Here is a 19576-nt window from a genome sequence, read left to right on the forward strand (position 1 = left end):
ACGTTTTTTGTAATAAATCCCACCCCCTTATAATATTGTAAAGCGCTATGGAATTTGTTGGTGCTATATAAAATGGCAATAATGTATTGAGCCAAATTTAAGTACCGTGCTTAAACAGGCCCAATGTACTAAACCAAGTGACTATGTAGCGTAGCTGACTGTAGATCAAATGTACTGAACCAAAACAAAAATGTAGTGTGTACAAACATACTGTGCTAAACAAAATGGTAGCAGACTAATGTACTAATCTATAGTAAATATGTAGGGTGGGTGGCCGAACATAGGCCAAATGTACGGAGTAAAAAAAATATGAACATGTAGCAAGGACAAATGTAGGCCGAAAGTACGGAGTTAGTAACGAACATGTAGCACGGCCAAACCAAGGCTGAATGTACTAAACCAAAATGACTATGTAGTGTGGCCGAACATACTAACAATGTGACTGTATAGCGCAGCCGAACGTATGTTGAATGTAGTGAATCAAGGTGAATATGAAGCGTGTCCAAACATATTGAGCCAAAACGAAAATGTAGTGAGGCCAAAACGTTCTGAACCACAGGTACTCTGTATCAAGGCCAAATGTACAGAACCTCAGTGACTATTTTCCCTTTGAATTCTCACTTGAGCAAATAAGGCTGAAAATATCACTGTAGCAAAAAAAATTGCAATCTGTTGAAAAAGGTTGACTCAGCACTACATAAATAAAAAACAGAGAACACCCACAAAAACAACCCACTGTCACACTAAAGCAGAATTATATTCAACAAGTCTAAGAATCTCAATGTATCTGTACGCATATTTTGTAATACTTCTATTAAAAGCAGCATGTTATTTGTATATGGAGTAATATTTTGAACATCCAGTAGATTCAACCTGGTCATCTTTCCAAAATTTGCAATTCTTTACAATCTTGCTAGTGTTTTAGTGACACAAACAGGGTTATTCACTCAAGTGAGAATTCAGAATGATTTTCAAATTTAAAGGTTAAAAACAGTCAAATCAGAAAAATTCTCTAATTCAGCTGTGCTTCCAGTTCGGAGATTTCGGCCTTACATTTAAAATTCACTTCAGTTTTTGGCTTCTGTCTGCTACTTCAAAGACTGGAGCGCAATACAAGGCACTAGGCACTATAGGTGAAAGGAGTACACACTGTACCATAATAGATATGACGGGGGGGGAGGGAGGGGTGGGGGGGGGTGTTAACGCAAACCAAGGCAATCTGATAAATGTTCAGCCATTAAACATTTAATTGACTAGACCCTAAATCATTCCAGTTGGCTTAATGGTTTAGCACTTCGTAAAGGGCTCTTCTGGAGCAAGATCGTATTTTTCACTTTTTAAAATCTATTTTATTTTTTTGAGATATGGTATAAATATTTTTATAGACATACTGTGATATAATCTTTCTGTGGATGTACAGATACATTGTGTAATTTCTCACAGTGTTAACTGCTTTATAAGGGGAATCCCAAGTGATCTCAATATACAACATAAAAACATGAACTGAAGAGATATTGATAAAAACGCCGGGGCGAAAAAACTTAAAACATAAAAAGAAAGGCAGAAAAGCAGGCTTACAGGATGGCAATTTAATACAGCTAACAATATGAAGTCAGCAATAGATAACAAGAACCTGCTACCTTGGGTGTGAAAATTGTGACAACCACAAATCATGCAAAAAAAATAAAATAAAATTATTATAATTGGCAAAAGATGTGTAAGAGTTAAAATCCAGTAATATGAATAATAAAGCTGCAAATCTGTGAAGCAGAAATATATATTTACAAAGAGACCATCAACTATTTAAAAGACCGCACAGCAAACAAAGATTCCTGTGCACTTCTATCTAGCAAAGATGTGGGATTCTCTCCGGATCATCGGGAGGCCGACCTTTAAACAGCACTCTCAGAGGGAGAGGGACATTAGTAATGAGCCACATACATATATTTTATTTCTAAAGATAATTATTTCTAAAGTTTGACAAATATTTGCATAAAAGCTTTACCCCTCCCCATATTTTTTTTTAGTTTTTTTTTTTTTTTTTTTAAACTAGCAATTAAAATTATTTTAGATTGATGGATTTAAAACAAGTACAGTCTCTCTCTGATTCAGATTAAGGGTAAAGGAGGTAAACCCTTTTCCATTGTCCCGGAGTCCTTTGACCCACGATAACCGCTGCTGCTCTCGTCGTCTTCCATTTTCTTTCCGTGTTTTCGGAAGTACTTGTATCGCTGGACGTATGCCTTGATCAAGGCGTTCACCTTCACTGGATTTATTTCTCCACTTTTACTGTGACAGATCTAGAACAAGGAAAAATAAACCACAATTAGACGAACATTCGGTTATTGGAAATCTAGAGTTTGTGGACATACATACAGGATTTTACACAATATTGGAGACCAAATGACAAAGCACTTACCTTGTGTACAGCTTTGCGCAGTATATCCTTGTAATCATCCTTTGTGATCTCCTTTCGCTGATAATATGGTTTAATGGCCAGTTTGACCTCTTCTACAGCTCTTTCCTGAGTGTGAAGCTTCTTCAGGTACTGTTGAAACAAACAAAAATAATAAAAAAAAATAAAAAAAAAAAATGCATTATACAAACAGTTAGTAATGGCCAAAAAAAGCAAGCTATCCTATCTTGGGATATTCATGAAAGCGATGAAGACTCATTATTATACTAGGATGCACCAATTCTATGAGAAGGCTATATTCTATAAATTTATGTAAAGAAGTAATTTTTTTTATATTACCCATTAGCCCTTTATCTCACACTTTGTTATCTCACGTTTTATGACTTATCTTTACCGAAAAAGTTTCCTTCAATCTTCTTGAAAATTTTACTGCGTCATCTCTTCTGCTACCTTTCTTCTCAAAGTTATACACACTAATCAACGACTGGTATTACAGTGAAACCTAAAAGGTCTACCAATGTCACCCAGGCAATTTCATCTCAATTAAGTGGTCTGCATGGGTCCTGTCCTTTTAACCATGCAATGTAATACATTGCAGTTTAAACACCTCTAATGGCTGGCTTCTTGACAGCCACTAGAAGCACTTCAGCGGCACAGAGTCTCTTGTCGCAGAAGCACCCATGGGAAAGCAATTATTCAATGCTTATACTTTCTTATGGGGGAGTGTGGATACACTTGCGGTACTCCCCATGCATGCACACTGGGTGAATCTATGAGGATCATTGCATTGGACCACCGTGGAGGAAGTCATGATTCTTCCATGAAACTGCTGGAGGCAGAGTGGTAAGCAGCGCCATGGGAGCCTCGATGCTGGAAAAAGGCAAGTAAAAAGCTTGTATGCCTATGCTTTAGTTTTCCTCTAAGGATCCTATACCTAAATGAAATGATTCTCAATCACATTTCAACAAAAATGCTATTCAACCTTGTTAATGACCAGTATCTTCATGGACCTTATTAATATACGTAAACATATATTATTAAAAAATATATCCATTAGCAATGGGCAGCATCAAGCTAATGAGCTTGAACAAAAAAGGATCACGTCAGCCAATAGGGCATTCAGAGTAACATTACTTTACTGGGATCTGCTAACACAACTTGCCTTATCGGTGTCTCCTCTGCCCTCAGAACTTGTACTGCCATCTCTTTTCCCCAGGTCAATAACGGAAGTAGTGTTGAAAAATGAGCTTGAGGTGGGACCAGCAAGTGTTTGGGCGTTTAACGATGACATGCCAGTTGGTGTAGGTGGGCTGGAGTTGTTGCTGAGAGGCAAACTGCTGTGAAGAAGGTATTGTGGAGCTGAATGGCTGATGGATGACATCACTTGCGGAGCAGGTGGTTGTGAAACCATGGAGGTAGTTGGTTTGCTCTGATTGAGGATCTTTAAAAAATATAAACAACAGGCAACAATGTTACTACATTGTATTGTACCCTCGTTTGGTCAGGATGGTCCTGATAGATCTCATAAAACCAAGAAAAAGAATTGAGTATGCATTAGTAGAGATGCAGATGTCCACCATGTTATTCTAGACCAGAGTTTAGAACTAAGTGCTGGTCAAAGCACAGTCTTCACAAACAATGTCGGGTTACCCACAAGGCTAAATAATAAACACATGTAACTTATGAAGTGTGCATGTATACTTAATCCACATCATTTGTATAAAGCAATTAAAAACTGGACCTATTGCCAAGTCTTATACCTGATTAGTAGCTTGTATTAATTCCTGTGCCTTTGCCCTGCTGGCCATGTTGGCTTCCTCCATCTTGAAAAGCAAAGCCGTCACTACAATAGAATATACACAAAATGATCAACTTAACTTCAAAATAAATAAATACACTACATATAATCCAATCCTAAAGCCAAAGAAAATATTTTAATTAAAATATTATATGCAACAATTTACTTATCCAACTATGTTATTCGCTAGCTGCTTGCGCTCCAGTGAGCAAATATTAAAGTCACATTCACTTGCAAAAATGAATGATAATATGAATTTGCATTCTGCGGCGATTAAAAAAATTATTATAATAATAATAATCAGTGCTTTGTAATTATGGCGAATCCTATACTTTGCATCGAGTCTGTAGGTGAAAATCCCAAATTTTACACAAGCCACTGAATGCATCCTGTGTACTGATGCAGACTTGGTCAGGTTCACCGAATTCCAAACAGAATTGTCTAGTTAATGTCAGAATTTGGAATTTTCATATTTAGTGAATAACTGACAGACTTCTCAATGAGCTGTATTAACACTGGGGGGGGTGTCTTTCAAAGGCAGCTGCTCTGCAGAGACATTAATAGGAAGGAACACCTCGTGGCAGCCTGATTGACAGACAGGGAGCTGGATCAGGGTTTGATTTAGAAAAGTACAGATTTCTATTGAGATATGCACTTCTGTAAAATGAAAACAGAGCACAAATTGACACAAAGCACTTCAGCGATCTAAAACAATCTTTGTGTTTGGATTGTTCCTATAACTTTGTTATGGTTAGAGTGCCCTCTAGTGAAATAACTTGGTTTCTAAATATGTTCATTTTTTTCGTTTTTCCCTCAACAAAACTGTGAAAACCTTCCACAAAGAAGAAAAAAATAAAACAATTTGTTCTGTGCTTATTTTTAAGTAGCTACGTGAAGTCTTGACTTTCAATGATGTATTTGCATTCAACAGAAGGGAAGGACCCGCATTTATAGAAAGGTCACAACAACCTTCAATACTTATAATTAAGGGTATGTATTATTTTAATACGGATTAATGAAATGGCTGGTTTTGTTTTATCCAGATAAATTACAGAGCTAAGTAAATATGAGCAGCCAGGTAAAGGAAACAGGTAATTTAATGCTCAGTACCTACATTTTGGCCTTTTTTTTCTTTTTATCCTGACCTCTGTAGGACTTCGTACTTTCCACTAACACGATGCAATAATTTCACAATGGTTTTAGATACATTGACTATCTTTAGTAAATTAATTCTTTATCCGTCTGCTGATTGCATTTCTCTTTAATAGAACATTATTAGAGTACAAAAAAAACAACCTTATTCAGAAGTCACAGGCAGGCATACAGTGACGTCTCATATATATATAGTAGCCTCAATCTTGCAGTCAGCAAGGCACCATATAGTATAAAATCAGTATGGATTATGGTAATAACCAAGTTTCAGCAGCAAGTTTGATGGAACCATGTGTCAATTAGTCTTATGGGGGATTCCTCAAAAATGCAACTGTCAGTTCCACCAAAAAAAAAAAAAAAAAAAAGCCCTCTTGATTTTAGGTCACCTTTTAATTACTGTCTCATATACCCTACTACTCTTCACAAGCTTCTCTCTTATACACACACCCACAAAGCTGTTTAATGCCAACTTCCACCAAGACACTCGTTTAAACTGCTTTCCGCTCTCTTCACTCACCTGAAATGGTCTTTACTAAATTGTCTAATGAAGTATTCATGGCGAACTACAAGGTAATTAGCGCTCCTGACTAGTCTTAATCCTTCTGTCACTCTTGACATGCTTAACCACACATTTGTTTTTCACATCCATCACATTGCCTTTTCCTGAATCTCAAGCTGTATCCCTATATAGTATGTATGTCCAGGCCTTTGTTCTATCAAAGATCCAGAGCTATGAGAGTCCAAGTTGTGTCCCCTTATCCACTCACATAGTTTGCTTGGGATCTAACAAAAGGGGAAGTCAAAATGTATCACCCTCCTTTACAAGATACAATTTCCTTACTTAGATTTCACTGCATACAAAGAATGCCCTCCGTGGGCATGGGATAAATGGAAATAGTAGTTCTAAACTTGAAAAACTGTAAATTGTAAAAAACAAAACAAAAAAAACAACTACTTATCTTTACAGTAATTACGGTCAAAAATTAAACAGATCCTATAGCTATGGAAACCTCAATAAATTCTTAAAGCTGCCCTTACAAACATAAAAGAATGTCTCTGAAATATAACAAACACAACGTATTTATTTTCCTCCCATCAATAGAAAGTCTCAAATTTATTGAGCCACACAAACCTTTATGAACCAAAACCATGTTTGCAGATACTTACATGCTAGAACACCACTTGTGGTACAGTCCACTCCAGACTGGAGATTCCAAGACATTGGTGCTGGTGGAGGAGGGGGTGGAGGAGGAGGAGGACGGGAAATTTCTTCCTTGGGCTCAGACATGTTGTCCATCTCTAAGTCAATACTTTGCTCAGGTTCCAGAGGTGGTTCTTCAGGAATAAATGACACATCAGGGGTCTTGCAGCTACTATCAACAGTCTGTGAATCAGGGGTGAGCTCCTGCTCAATGGATGGCTTGGGGGGGCTAGGGGGTTTCACAATGCTCTCACTTTTCTCAGTGTCTGACCATATTGGTTCATCTTTGGCTTGGATAGGGCTAGGGAGTTCCTTGCTGCAGCTATCTGCTTTAGATTTCTTTAAGGAGGCCTTTACCTTCACTTTTTTCTTTTTCTTTTCAAGCGTTCCTTTAGGTTTCACAAGGACCCCAGCAGGTTTCACTTTTTTAATGCCAGTTTTTGTTTTTAAGCCTTTAAGTTTTTTGGGCTTCATGACGGGTTCTTTTATATCAGACATTTCCAGCTTAGGTCGAATAGTCTTAATATCTGGCATCTTTTCTTCAGATTTTAGGAACGGTGACCTGCTCTCCCTATCCCGACTAAATTTGACACCAATAGACCCTGCTTCTTTAACAGAGGTGGTACTGCTCACTCCCTCACGAATCAGCACAGCCACTTTAGACTGCAATTTAACTTTTCTGGCTGAACTCCCTTTACCTTCTTTATGGCTCACTTTTAACTTTTTGGAGGTTTTATCCTTTTCTGTACGAATCTTTTCTCTCTCTAGTTTTAAGGGTTCAGGTTCTGGATCAGGCACCTCTTTAAATCGTTTTTTGTACCTGTCACGGCTACTATCATCGTATGATCTTTTTCTATCTCTATCCTTGCTGGATCTTTGACGACTCTCACGTTCCTCTTCTGTCCGTTTCTTTTCAAATTCCCCAGGTATCCTTCTCTTGCTGCTTTCTGTCTTCCCAGAGTGCCTTTCAAATATTCTATTGCATTTACCATCTCTGTCATCAATGGTTTCACGGTCGGAATAGGTTTCGAAGCTTAAGCCTTCTGAATCATACAGAACCTCTCTTTTCCCTGATACTTCAGGAGTATTTAGTAAGTCCTCACGCTCTTCCAGTTTCTCCTCCGGATTCACAGTAATTGTTCTTTTAATAGTAAATAGATCAGCATTATTAAGGTCCTGTATTGAGGGAGGAACGACTGATCGACTATCCCGCCTCCTCCTTTCCAATAATGGCGGATCATCAGGTTTTGGTTCATCTAAAGGATGTCTTGTCCGTGATTTGTCTTTATCCCTCCTATCATTTGAACGGTGTGAAGACCTACGATCTCTCTCTCTAGATCGAGACCGGGACCTTTTTTTCTTTTTCTTTCCATCGGTTTTATGTTTCTCTTTGTGTTTATCTTTTCGGGACCGTTCAGTACTGACAGATCGAGACCACTGATGCCTTTTCTCTTTTGATTTAGATCTACGGCTTTTCCTCCTTTCAGCTGAAGTACGAGAAGAGTCTACAGCAGATATGCTGGTACTAATAGAAGGTGTCCATGACCGTGATCTTCTGTGGTCTCTAGAATGGGAACGAGAAACCTTGTTCTGAGAACGTGACCGAGAACGCTTGTGATCCTTCTGGTCTTTAGATTTTTTTGTATTGGACCATGAAGCTGTAGATGCTCTTGGCTCTTTTGACCTCTTTCGTTCTCTTGACCTCTTCCGTTCTCGTTTTGCTTTTTTTCGGCTACGTGAACTAGAAGGAGAGTGTGACTTAGAACGTCTTTTGGATTTTGCGGGAGACTCCGATTTTTTCCGATACCTTTCTCTGCGCTGGTTTGTAATTTTCCTTCTCAAATCAAGCCCTTTCCATCGGTTATCCATTTGATTTTCTCCAAAGTCAATTTGTAAAGCTCCTTCCTCATCAGAATCTGCATGCAAAGAAAGAAAATCATCCCCTTCAACCATCCTCAGTGGTCTGTCTAGGACACGACACCTACTACGAAACAAAGGCATTGGGCTAAAACAATCCTCATCTGGCTGAACAATCTCTCCTTCTTCAATTTCAGAATCATATTTTCCATCAGAATCATCACCGCGGTCTCTCTTTTCAGAAGAATGTTTTTGTTTGTGACGTGACCGTGATTCTCCTCCAAGCTTGGCGATTTTTTCCAACCTTAAATAGGATTTCATATCTGGTTTTGCAATAGACTCTAAAGATACCTTTATCTCCAGCTTGGATTTAGGATCTGCAGAAGAATCAAATTCTGTTTTTCTTACATAATCCTTACCAACATCCACAGTAAAGACGCGTCTTCTAGGCTCGAGTGATAATTCTGATGTATTTGCTTCGTCCAGTGTTGAGTCAGCAACAAGTGTTTCTTTTGCAGTTTTCTCTTCCGATACTTCCCTGGAAATATCTTCAACATCAACCCTATCTAGATCTATACTAGAGCTGGGACTGTATGGTTCAAATGCCAGATTTGCATTATCATTTCCAGCAGATTCAGACATTTCGATGGAAAGCCTCTGTTCAGGTTTCTTAGCATCACTTTCAGGTTTGCTGTCCTGATCATCTGATGCTTGGCATTTATCCATATCAATAGACTGAAAACCTTCCTTTGATTTTTCAGAAGTAGGAAATTCTTGGCTCAAACTATTTTCATCATAAATACCAGCCAAGGCTTCAGAGATTCGTTCCTCAGGATGAATATCACTCCCATCATCTTCGTCGTCGTCATCATCATCCTCATATGGGGATGGACTGTGCTCTGAAGAACTAGGATTAGAGCCGGTCGGATCAAATGGATCATATTTCTGATCCTCCTGATCCTCAGGTTCTTTGTCAGGGGAGTCGGAATATAAATAATCTCCATTTAAATTCTCTTCATCGGTCGGGTGAAAGGGGTCGTAAATATCTAGATCCTGGGACCTGTTTGATTGGGCACCACTGCCACTAGCAGACAGCCCCGGCATATGGGAAGAGGATGATGATGAGGAGGAGGATGAGCTAGAATCTGCCTTTTCCAGTGAACTAGGAGGTTGGGAATGCTGGTTATTGGATGTGGGCCCTTCTCCACCAAGAGGTCTTTGTTGTCCATTTGATACATCAGTGCCATTTCCTAGAGCCAGTCCGCATGTCACTAGAGCATCAGGTGTTTTTCTAACAATTGTCTGCGCACTGCCATGTGTCAGTGTAGTCCGGCCAGAACAAAAATTTTCCTGTACTCTAGATTTAGACAAGGCATTGGATGGATCTGTGACAATCCAAGGAAGTCCAGGTAACACAGTTGTTGATGGGGGATAGGTTTGTGGGTACTCTGGCAGGGAAGTCCTATCTGTAGTTCTTAACCGTTTAATAAGAGGCTTATGTACAGCACAGCCCTTTTCTGTTATTCTAGTTCTGAGTAATGTCCTTGTAGTACATGGTTTTAAGTTCAAAGGAGAGATGACAGGTTCAATAGATGTCCCGAATCTTGGGGGAACAGAAGAAGTCTTCCCGCTTGCAAGCTGCAACCTCGAGGAACTTAGGCCCACTGTAAATCAAATGTTCGATATGAGTACAAGCATTGGCAAACATTGCAAAAAGATTAAAAGCAGCACTGCTCTGAGAGAGTTTATTTAGAGATATTAAATAATTTGCTTTTGACTCTTATGGTCTGTAAGACCTTTTTAAGGTTTTATTATTAAAATGTTTGTGAATTCTGATCACTCTGGCTATTTCACCTTTCTCTATATTTTACAATCTTTGTAATTTCCAAAAGCTTTAAAAGTCTGTCCAAGAAAAAAAAAAAAACCCAAACATTACCACTACTTTAAATACATAATACTTTATTAGTAGATATGTCATTTAGTCTGTTTTCCTTTGTAATAAAAAAAAAAAAAATAACTCAATCTGATCTGGGAGCGAAGACATAATAAAACAATAGTAAACTAGATCAAAATTTCTTATTAACATTACTAATGAAGTTTTAAAAAATAGAGCATCTAAGGGGCAACAGTAATACATGTGATAGAAACATGGATAAATCTTTGGTATTTAAAGCCAATACAAGGGGTAGAAGAAAGCATAAGATTCACCTGTACAAAACAGCAATGACAGTGAACCAGGAAATGGCATTAAAACTCAGGTGCCGTAAATAGATGCAAAGAAAAACAATCAAAAAGAAGAAGAGCAGGAAAAGTGACTGTATGCCTAAAATGACATCTTCAGATAATTCACTGTGTACCTGATTTCATCCAACGCCTATTTCTTCTCATGATTCCTGAATAACTGTTAGAATAAGACGCAGAGTCACCGATCTGGATCTCAGCTACCAGCTCCACTTCCTCCATCTCTTCTTCCGTACTAAACCGTAAAAAAAATAAAAAAATAAAAAATACAAAAATAAATATATTTTAAAAAAAAATAAACAGAAAATCATCAACTAAAATTGTCCTACTGCAGGATAAGTACTAGCTTCATCTAAATAATTTGTAATATTAAGTAGCATAGGTAGATAAAGAATGAAGTTTATATATATATATATATATATATATATATATATATATATATATACTCCCCTGACAAGTGTGTGTGTGCGGTGGGTAGTGACAGACATAATATGTGTAAAAATATCTCTCTTCATTTAACTGAATAAATATACGTTTCCGGTATAAAAAGAAAGAAAAGCAAGCCTGTTCTCAAACTTACTGCAGATCTCCGAAATCGAGGGTGTCAACGGTGTCTGAGCCATGACGAGATTCTGAATTGATTGTATTGTAGTTATTTTCCAGATACATCAATGCACTGTCAAGACTGGATAAAAGACTTCCTGTCACTTCTGGGATCTGTGAACAAACCACACAGTTACAACACAAATAAAGGAATGTATCAAACCAGGATTGTCCAATTAGCTCTACAGTTGTATGTCTTCAGAAGAGGCGGACAAGAAGGCAGACCACCGCCAGTTGTAGAACCCTACCACGATGGACTAAATAGTTGTGGGAACTGAAAAACAGCAACAGATGAACTGCAATATATGGACCTTTACTGTAGAACAAACGGCTAACCAACAACTTCCATAGTGCCAAAAGATAGCCAAAATTAATATGAAATTTAACATGTATTTATTTTTTTCACATTTGAGTGAAGATGAAAAAAATAAAGAAAGAAAGAAATTAAACTGCTATGCTGCCACTACAAAGCTAGAGTAATTGGTCAGGGGACAGACTGTATACTAAACCACCAATGTGCTCTGTACAGGATAACATGACAGATCTTAAAACATACATGTAATTTAATCCTTGGCTTCTATTGCATACATTGAAATTCTCTCTTCATTCTTTACATCCTTCTGATTTTTATTTTTTGATGATGCGTGTACTCAACATTGAGACGTGCTACGATTTTTCGACCTTTGTGTTTTAATGCCATGTTAAAAAAAAAAAAAAAAAAATTAGAAATTAACTATACTTACAGGGATTTCATTTTCCACACTGGGCATCTTAGACTCTCCAGAGCCATCGGGTTTCCTTAATGCTCTCTTCTTACAAGACTTTTTAAGCTTTGAAGTTTTCTGTTTCGGTTCTGAGAACAAATATTAAACACACCAGAAATTAGTGAACATAATCATCATCATGTATTCAAACAACTGCAATCACATTATACCAGAAGACAAAATGTGTGGGAAATGAAGGAATATATTATACTAAACATATCAAAGGGACACATATTGTGTCCCTCCCTCCCCCCTTCAAACCAGGGGGCTATCAAGAAGTGAACTTAATAAATACAAAAAAGAAAATAGCTTAGTATTTCAAAAAGTCTGCTAACTGTCCTTGTAAAATGTAATTAAAAATGCATTTATTAAATGTATTAAAAAAAACAAAAAAAACACAGGAATAATGCCACCCCTTTAACATCTACAAAGTTTTACCATTTCAACATAACAAAATATACAGGTTTAATAAACCCATCAATTTTGGTGAAAAAAATGGGAGTCTAACAGAGAGCGGTGATGGGAGACATGTTTCCAATTGCACGAACTGAAACTATCGATTTTCGACATTACCCAGTTTAGTGAGTAAATCCCCAAATGTTACAATAAGAACTCTTACCTATGGTTCTACAACATTCAGTCTTGCTTTCACTCTGTAAGGTGGTGCCAACAACTTGCTGCAGAGCTTTCTGAAAGAAGAAGTATTTTTCAGTGACAGACTGTCATTTAGAAAAACTAACCTATGTTAAGCATCCTCCTTTTGGTCCGCTAAATGATACTGGACGTCCTCATTCTTTGCATGAGGACATCCAGCATCAGACAAAACCTCATAGGTGAGCACTGATTCAATGCGTTCCGATGGGGAAGTCCTAATGTGATCACAGTGCTTGTGCATTAGATCTCTCCCGTAGGTGGAGCGGAGACTGAGCCTAATTTCAAGCAGGACATCGGCACTGAAATCAGGTAAGTGACAAAAGGGTTTTAAGCCTTTCAGTGCTGGGGGCGCAAGGGACGGAGGGGCAGAGAGTACTATAGAGATAGGGCTACAAAACTTTGTATTCATAGCACTATAGTTTCCCTTTAAGAATCTTACACAGATACAAATCAGATTCCAGACAGACTATCAAAACACAAACATTCAGAAGGGATTATTTGTTTAGTAAAATATTGGTTAAGGTAGTCTTAATGCTCATCCTCTGCACCCAAGATTAACCAATAATAGAATATTAAATATGTCTAGACAGAAAATAAAAATCTAAATATATGTCCGGTATGGACTGAACATAAATTTGATCTGTATTCTAAACATTGTGAATGACTTCCTGAAAGTCACTTCTCCCGTTTTCCTAGACCTAGACGATAGTCACATCCAGTAGAATCCCTGTAGCTGTGCCATTTATTAAAGGGATGTTATTTTATGCTGTACCTTGTCATATTAAAGGGATACTATAGTGTCAGGAATACAAAGCTGTATTCCTGGCACTATCGCTCTTCCTGCCTCCCCCCTCCTCCTCCTACCTGGTAAATAAAGTACAAAAAACGCTCCGCCCCCTGACATACAGCAACAAGCGGGCGCTAATGCATGTGCCACGCGCACATTAAACCTTCCCATAGCAAAGCTTTTAATCAATGATTTCCTTTGGGGAAAAATTTGACGCTGGATTTCCTCATGCAGACGTCCAGCGTCAGATACCGGACCAAATGTCCATTTCGATCCAAAAAAAGCTGCCTTGGTGGCTGTCTGGTAGAGTGCAATAGGGACACAGCACCCAAACCATTTCAATGAGCTGAAGTGGTCTCGGTTACTATAGTGTCCCTTTAACCCTTTAAGGACACATGACATGTGTGACATGTCATGATTCCCCTTTATTCCAGAAGTTTGGTCCTTAAGGGGTTAATGATAACATACTATAGTGAAACGTGCTTGTACAGCACTGTAATTGCTACTAGAGGAACTCAAAACTATGGGATCTGAACACAGGTAATGAATGTTTGAACTCAAAGCAAAGAGTGCATCAAAATTACCAAGATGATCATCTGCCCTGGGCAAAGCTTCTCAGGATTACATGTATTTTCTTCGGATGCATGGCTTTCCTGTGGATCATTAGATGTACAGTTTTCTTGGTGTTGCTCCGGCACAGCAGCATCTGGTGTTCCGTTTGAGTTCTTTTTTGATTCCTTTTTTGATTCCTTGTCAGCATCTTGCTCAGTTGGTTTAGAATCCTGGCTGTCTTCTGCCATTACTGCAAATTGGAGGATTTAGCCTAAAGGAATAAAATTAGATCATACTATTCTTAACAAATGTGAGAATCTAGCAGCCTATCTAACATTGTTCCGGACTTGAGCAATTTTAATTTCTCTCCTGTGAATGCAATTACAAGCCAGAGGCTCATCAACAGCTAAAATGCCCAAAACTCAGCTCTGGCAAACCAAAGTTAGCACAAGAAATGCACTTATGTTTGCCGGTTTAAAACAAACAAATAAACAAACAAAAAAAGGCAACATTTTACCGATTTTAAAGAAAGAATCCAGAATGTTCAATATATAATTCAACACCTTTGTACTTTATATTCTTGTACGTTGGAAAATATTGTGTTTACCTCTTAATGACAAGTTATGTCAAATGAAAATCTTACAATTATTACGAAAATTAACAGTTTTAACTTTGTTTAAATATATGACTATTTAAGGGATATTTGCAATCTAGCTATATATTTTACATGCACTTAAAATTAACAGAATTTCCTGCATGGGTGCCCTTTTAAATCACAGCAACTAATAAGCTATAATGTCTGTTGTGAATCGATTACAATTCAACATTTCATTTATTCATAAATCACAGTACAATGGCTTGTCATGCGGCACAACAGATTCTCTATTTACCAAATTCAAGCTCATCTCACTTACTACGTAAAATAAGTCTATGACAAATCTCGATGACAAGAAATGTGTATTATTAAAGGACCACTCTAGTGCCAGGAAAACATACTCGTTTTCCTGGCACTAGAGTGCCCTGAGGGTGCCCCCACCCTCAGGGTCCCCCTCCCGCCCGGCTCTGGAAAGGGGAAAAGGGGTAAAACTTACTTTTTTCCAGCGCTGGGCGGGAAGATCTCTGCCTCCGATCCTCCTCCGTTCCGCCCCGTCGGCTGAATGCGCACGCGCGGCAAGAGCTGCGCGCGCACATTCAGCCGGTCGCATAGGAAAGCATTTACAATGCTTTCCTATGGACGCTTGCGTGCTCTCACTGTGATTTTCACCGTGAGAATCACGCAAGCGCCTCTAGTGGCTGTCATTGAGACAGCCACTAGAGGATTTGGGGGAAGGCTTAACCCATTACAAAAATGTTGATGCATTAATTAATAAACATGGCGGTAATATTACAATCGCAATATACCTTTAACAAATAAAATTACTATTTAAAAACATTATATATCCAAATACAAAGTAATGATATGAAAAAATAAATAAATAGGATATACACCAAAATAGCAAACCACCAAAAACATGACAAAATGTAATTCGATTTGAAAAATAACTATAAAAGTCAATATTTGCCCATCATAGGAAATTGATATCAGTACATGTAATACGTCTAGGCTTTTGGTCATGGATGAGAATCAAAATAGTCACAACAGTCATTATGGCTTACAATAATGTACAGCTGAATGTTCGTCCTTACTGTGAAATCTACATAGCGACAGGGGTGCACCACCTAAGCATTGCAAGTGATATAAAGAAATACAACAAAATAAGTTTTTTTCAATTAAGTGGGAATTGCAGGTAATATAAATTAGATTTCAAGTTGTAGGTCAAAATAGTGGAATATGGGAGAAGGGAAGTGTAAATCTGCAATGTTCTCAATGCAAATATTTTGGACTAAAATCTAAATATACACAGTCAGAAACTGATTTAGTAAATATGGCTTCCCATCTTGTAATCAAAGGATGTTCTATATGGGGCAGTATAATGCAAAATGTTCTATATGGGGCAGTATAATTAATGCCGGATGTTCTATATGGGGCAGTATAATTAATGCCGGATGTTCTATATGGGGCAGTATAATTAATGCCGGATGTTCTATATGGGGCAGTATATTTAATGCCGGATGTTCTATATGGGGCAGTATAATTAATGCCGGATGTTCTATATGGGGCAGTATAATTAATGCCGGATGTTCTATATGGGGCAGTATAATTAATGCCGGATGTTCTATATGGGGCAGTATATTTAATGCCGGATGTTCTATATGGGGCAGTATATTTAATGCCGGATGTTCTATATGGGGCAGTATATTTAATGCCGGATGTTCTATATGGGGCAGTATATTTAATGCCGGATGTTCTATATGGGGCAGTATATTTAATGCCGGATGTTCTATATGGGGAAGTATATTTAATGCCGGATGTTCTATATGGGGCAGTATATTTAATGCCGGATGTTCTATATGGGGCAGTATAATTAATGCCGGATGTTCTATATGGGGTAGTATAATTAATGCAGGATGTTCTATATGGGGTAGTATAATTAATGCAGGATGTTCTATATGGGGTAGTATAATTAATGCAGGATGTTCTATATGGGGCAGTATAATTAATGCCGGATGATCTATATGGGGTAGTATAATTAATGCCGGATGTTCTATATGGGGCAGTATAATTAATGCCAGATGTTCTATATGGGGCAGTATAATTAATGCCGGATGTTCTATATGTATGCAGTATATATAGTAATACAAGTGATGCAGGATGTGCTGTAGTTGTTATAGTTAATGACGGATGCAGTACAAGTAGTATTAATGCAGGATGAGCTACATGTAGTAGTTATAGTTTAGGATGTATGCAGTATATAGTAATATTAATGCAGGATGTTTTACATGTAGTAGTTATAGTTACAGGCCTGGGATCACACTGTCTGTATATATAGTAATATTATTAATGCAGTAGTTATAGTGTGGGGGTCACACTGTCTGTATATATATAGTAATATTATTAATGCAGTAGTTATAGTGTGGGGGTCACACTGTCTGTATATATAGTAATATTAATGCAGTAGTTATAGTGGGGTCACACTGTCTGTATATATAGTAATATTATTAATGCAGTAGTTATAGTGTGGGGTCACACTGTCTGTATATATAGTAATATTATTAATGCAGTAGTTGTAGTGTGGGGGTCACACTGTCTGTATATATATATAGTAATATTATTAATGCAGTAGTTGTAGTGTGGGGTCACACTGTCTGTATATATATATAGTAATATTATTAATGCAGTAGTTATAGTGTGGGGTCACACTGTCTGTATATATATAGTAATATTATTAATGCAGTAGTTATAGTGTGGGGTCACACTGTCTGTATATATATAGTAATATTATTAATGCAGTAGTTATAGTGTGGGTCACACTGTCTGTATATATAGTAATATTATTAATGCAGTAGTTATAGTGTGGGGTCACACTGTCTGTATATATAGTAATATTATTATTGCAGTAGTTATAGTGTGGGATCACACTGTCTGTATATATAGTAATATTATTCATGCAGTAGTTATAGTGTGGGATCACCCTGTCTGTATATATAGTAATATTATTAATGCAGTAGTTATAGTGTGGGTCACCCTGTCTGTATATATAGTAATATTATTAATGCAGTAGTTATAGTGTGGGTCACCCTGTCTGTATATATAGTAATATTATTAATGCAGTAGTTATAGTGTGGGGTCACACAGTCTGTATATATAGTAATATTATTAATGCAGTAGTTATAGTGTGGGGTCACACTGTCTGTATATATAGCAATATTATTAATGCAGTAGTTATAGTGTGGGATCACACAGTCTGTATATATAGTAATATTATTCATGCAGTAGTTATAGTGTGGGATCACCCTGTCTGTATATATAGTAATATTAATGCAGTAGTTATAGTGTGACCCCACACTGTCTGTATATATAGTAATATTATTAATGCAGTAGTTATAGTGTGGGGTCACACGGTCTGTATATATAGTAATATTATTAATGCAGTAGTTATGGTTACAGGCCTGGGATATAAAGTTTGGGTTGGGTGTGTTGAGGCCCAGGCTGGCAGGGGATCCCCGGCCTGGATTAATCTCTCCCCCCAGCCTGAGCTCCACCAGCCCCAGCAGTAAGACCCCTCCCAGCCCCAGGCTCCGGCCCATCCTCCGCACCCAGCCCGCTGCTCCCTGGCAGGACCTACCGACTGACGGCGGCGCCTGGCTGCCGGAATCCGCCTCTCCCTCACCGCCCCGCAGTCACAGCAGCGGCTCCCCCCCGACAAATACTCCGCGTTACAACAAAAGGAGCTCCCCCATCCCTCCAGCGGCCGCCATCTTAGCCCCACTGCATCAGCGGCTATGCGGGCGCACGGCCTGCTGGGAGTTGTAGTTCGGCGGCGTAGAGTGTCACTGCGCAGTACAAGGAGCCGCGTCCGGCTGCCTTACTACACGTCCCATAGTGCCGCAAGCTGGAAGCTGCGCTTGACGTTCTGACGCGCTGCGTGACGGGAAATGTAGTTTCTAGTGCGCCCACTGTGCCTCTGCCGTGGGAGGGAGAGAAGAGGCAGGATGTACTTCGTTACCCGGCATCCTTAGCGTGCCAGGCGGAAGTGACTCGCTTTTGAGGGAAATGGAATGTAGGGAGTTGTAGTTTTGTGACTGAATACCTTGGTTAGCTGTTGCTGTGATTGGAATTAGGCAGTGATTTATTTATTATTTATTTATTATTGCCATTTATATAGCGCCAACAGATTCCGTAGCGCTTTACAATATTATGAGAGGGGGATTTAACTATAAATAGGACAATTACAAATAAACTTACAGGAACAATAGGTTGAAGAGGACCCTGCTCAAACGAGCTTACATTCTATAGGAGGTGGGGTGTAAAACACATTAGGACAGGAATTTACACTCAAATAAGGTGGGCTGCCCTTTAGGAGAGGGCAAGAGACAGGTATGTGAGGTAAGGGTTAGTCTTGGAGGCCATAAGCTTTCCTAAAGAGATGGGTTTTAAGGCACTTCTTAAAAGATGCAAGACTAGGGGAGAGTCTGATGGCGGTAGGCAGGCTATTCCATAGGAAGGGAGCCGCCCGCGAGAAGCCCTTCAAGCGCGAGTTGGCCGTACGAGTGCGGACAACGGACAGGAGGTGGTCACGGGCAGAACGGAGAGACCGAGAAGGGACATACCTATGGATCTGTGAGGAGATATAAGAGGGGCTAGAGTTGTTCAGTGCTTTATAGGTGTGAGTTAGTACCTTGAATTGACTCCTATAGCATACAGGAAGCCAATGTAAGGACTGGCAGAGGGGTGAGGTGTGAGAGAAACGACTAGAGAGGAAAATCAATCTAGCAGCAGCATTCATTACGGACTGCAAGGGTGCAGTACGGCTTTTGGGGAGACCAATCAGGAGAGGGTTACAATAATCCATGCGGGAAATTACTAGAGCATGGACAAGCTCCTTGGTAGTATCTGGTGCAAGAAAGGGGCGGATGCGGGCTATGTTTTTAAGATGGAATCTACAGGATT

General features: G+C 38.6%; 1 protein-coding gene across 1 annotated transcript; it reads right to left on the reverse strand.

Moving 5' to 3' along the window:
* Positions 1 to 1574: 1574 nt before the first annotated feature.
* On the reverse strand, positions 1575 to 18496 carry SCAF1 (SR-related CTD associated factor 1). Its single transcript, XM_063436576.1, has 11 exons — positions 18252 to 18496; positions 14058 to 14296; positions 12652 to 12721; positions 12012 to 12121; positions 11246 to 11382; positions 10782 to 10900; positions 6534 to 10088; positions 4177 to 4259; positions 3579 to 3857; positions 2420 to 2548; positions 1575 to 2300 (listed from the first exon to the last, which is right to left on the reverse strand). The coding sequence occupies exons 2-11, from the start codon at positions 14271 to 14273 to the stop codon at positions 2109 to 2111; spliced, it is 4890 nt and encodes a 1629-aa protein (XP_063292646.1). The 5' UTR covers positions 14274 to 14296; positions 18252 to 18496; the 3' UTR covers positions 1575 to 2108.
* Between the last annotated feature and the right edge of the window lie 1080 nt (positions 18497 to 19576).

Source organism: Pelobates fuscus, chromosome 11, assembly GCF_036172605.1.
Source record: "Pelobates fuscus isolate aPelFus1 chromosome 11, aPelFus1.pri, whole genome shotgun sequence".
Classification (NCBI taxonomy): Eukaryota; Metazoa; Chordata; class Amphibia; order Anura; family Pelobatidae; genus Pelobates; species Pelobates fuscus.

Bases quoted from the DNA above. Each gene is read 5' to 3' on its own strand.
- SCAF1 (XM_063436576.1), bottom strand. From the start codon at position 14,273: ATGGCAGAAGACAGCCAGGATTCTAAACCAACTGAGCAAGATGCTGAC. The intron at 12,722-14,057 runs GTAATTTTGATG...TTCTTCTTTCAG, and splicing joins CAGGGCAGATGATCATCTTG to AAAGCTCTGCAGCAAGTTGT. The intron at 12,122-12,651 runs GTAAGAGTTCTT...ATTTGTTCTCAG, and splicing joins TGAATGTTGTAGAACCATAG to AACCGAAACAGAAAACTTCA.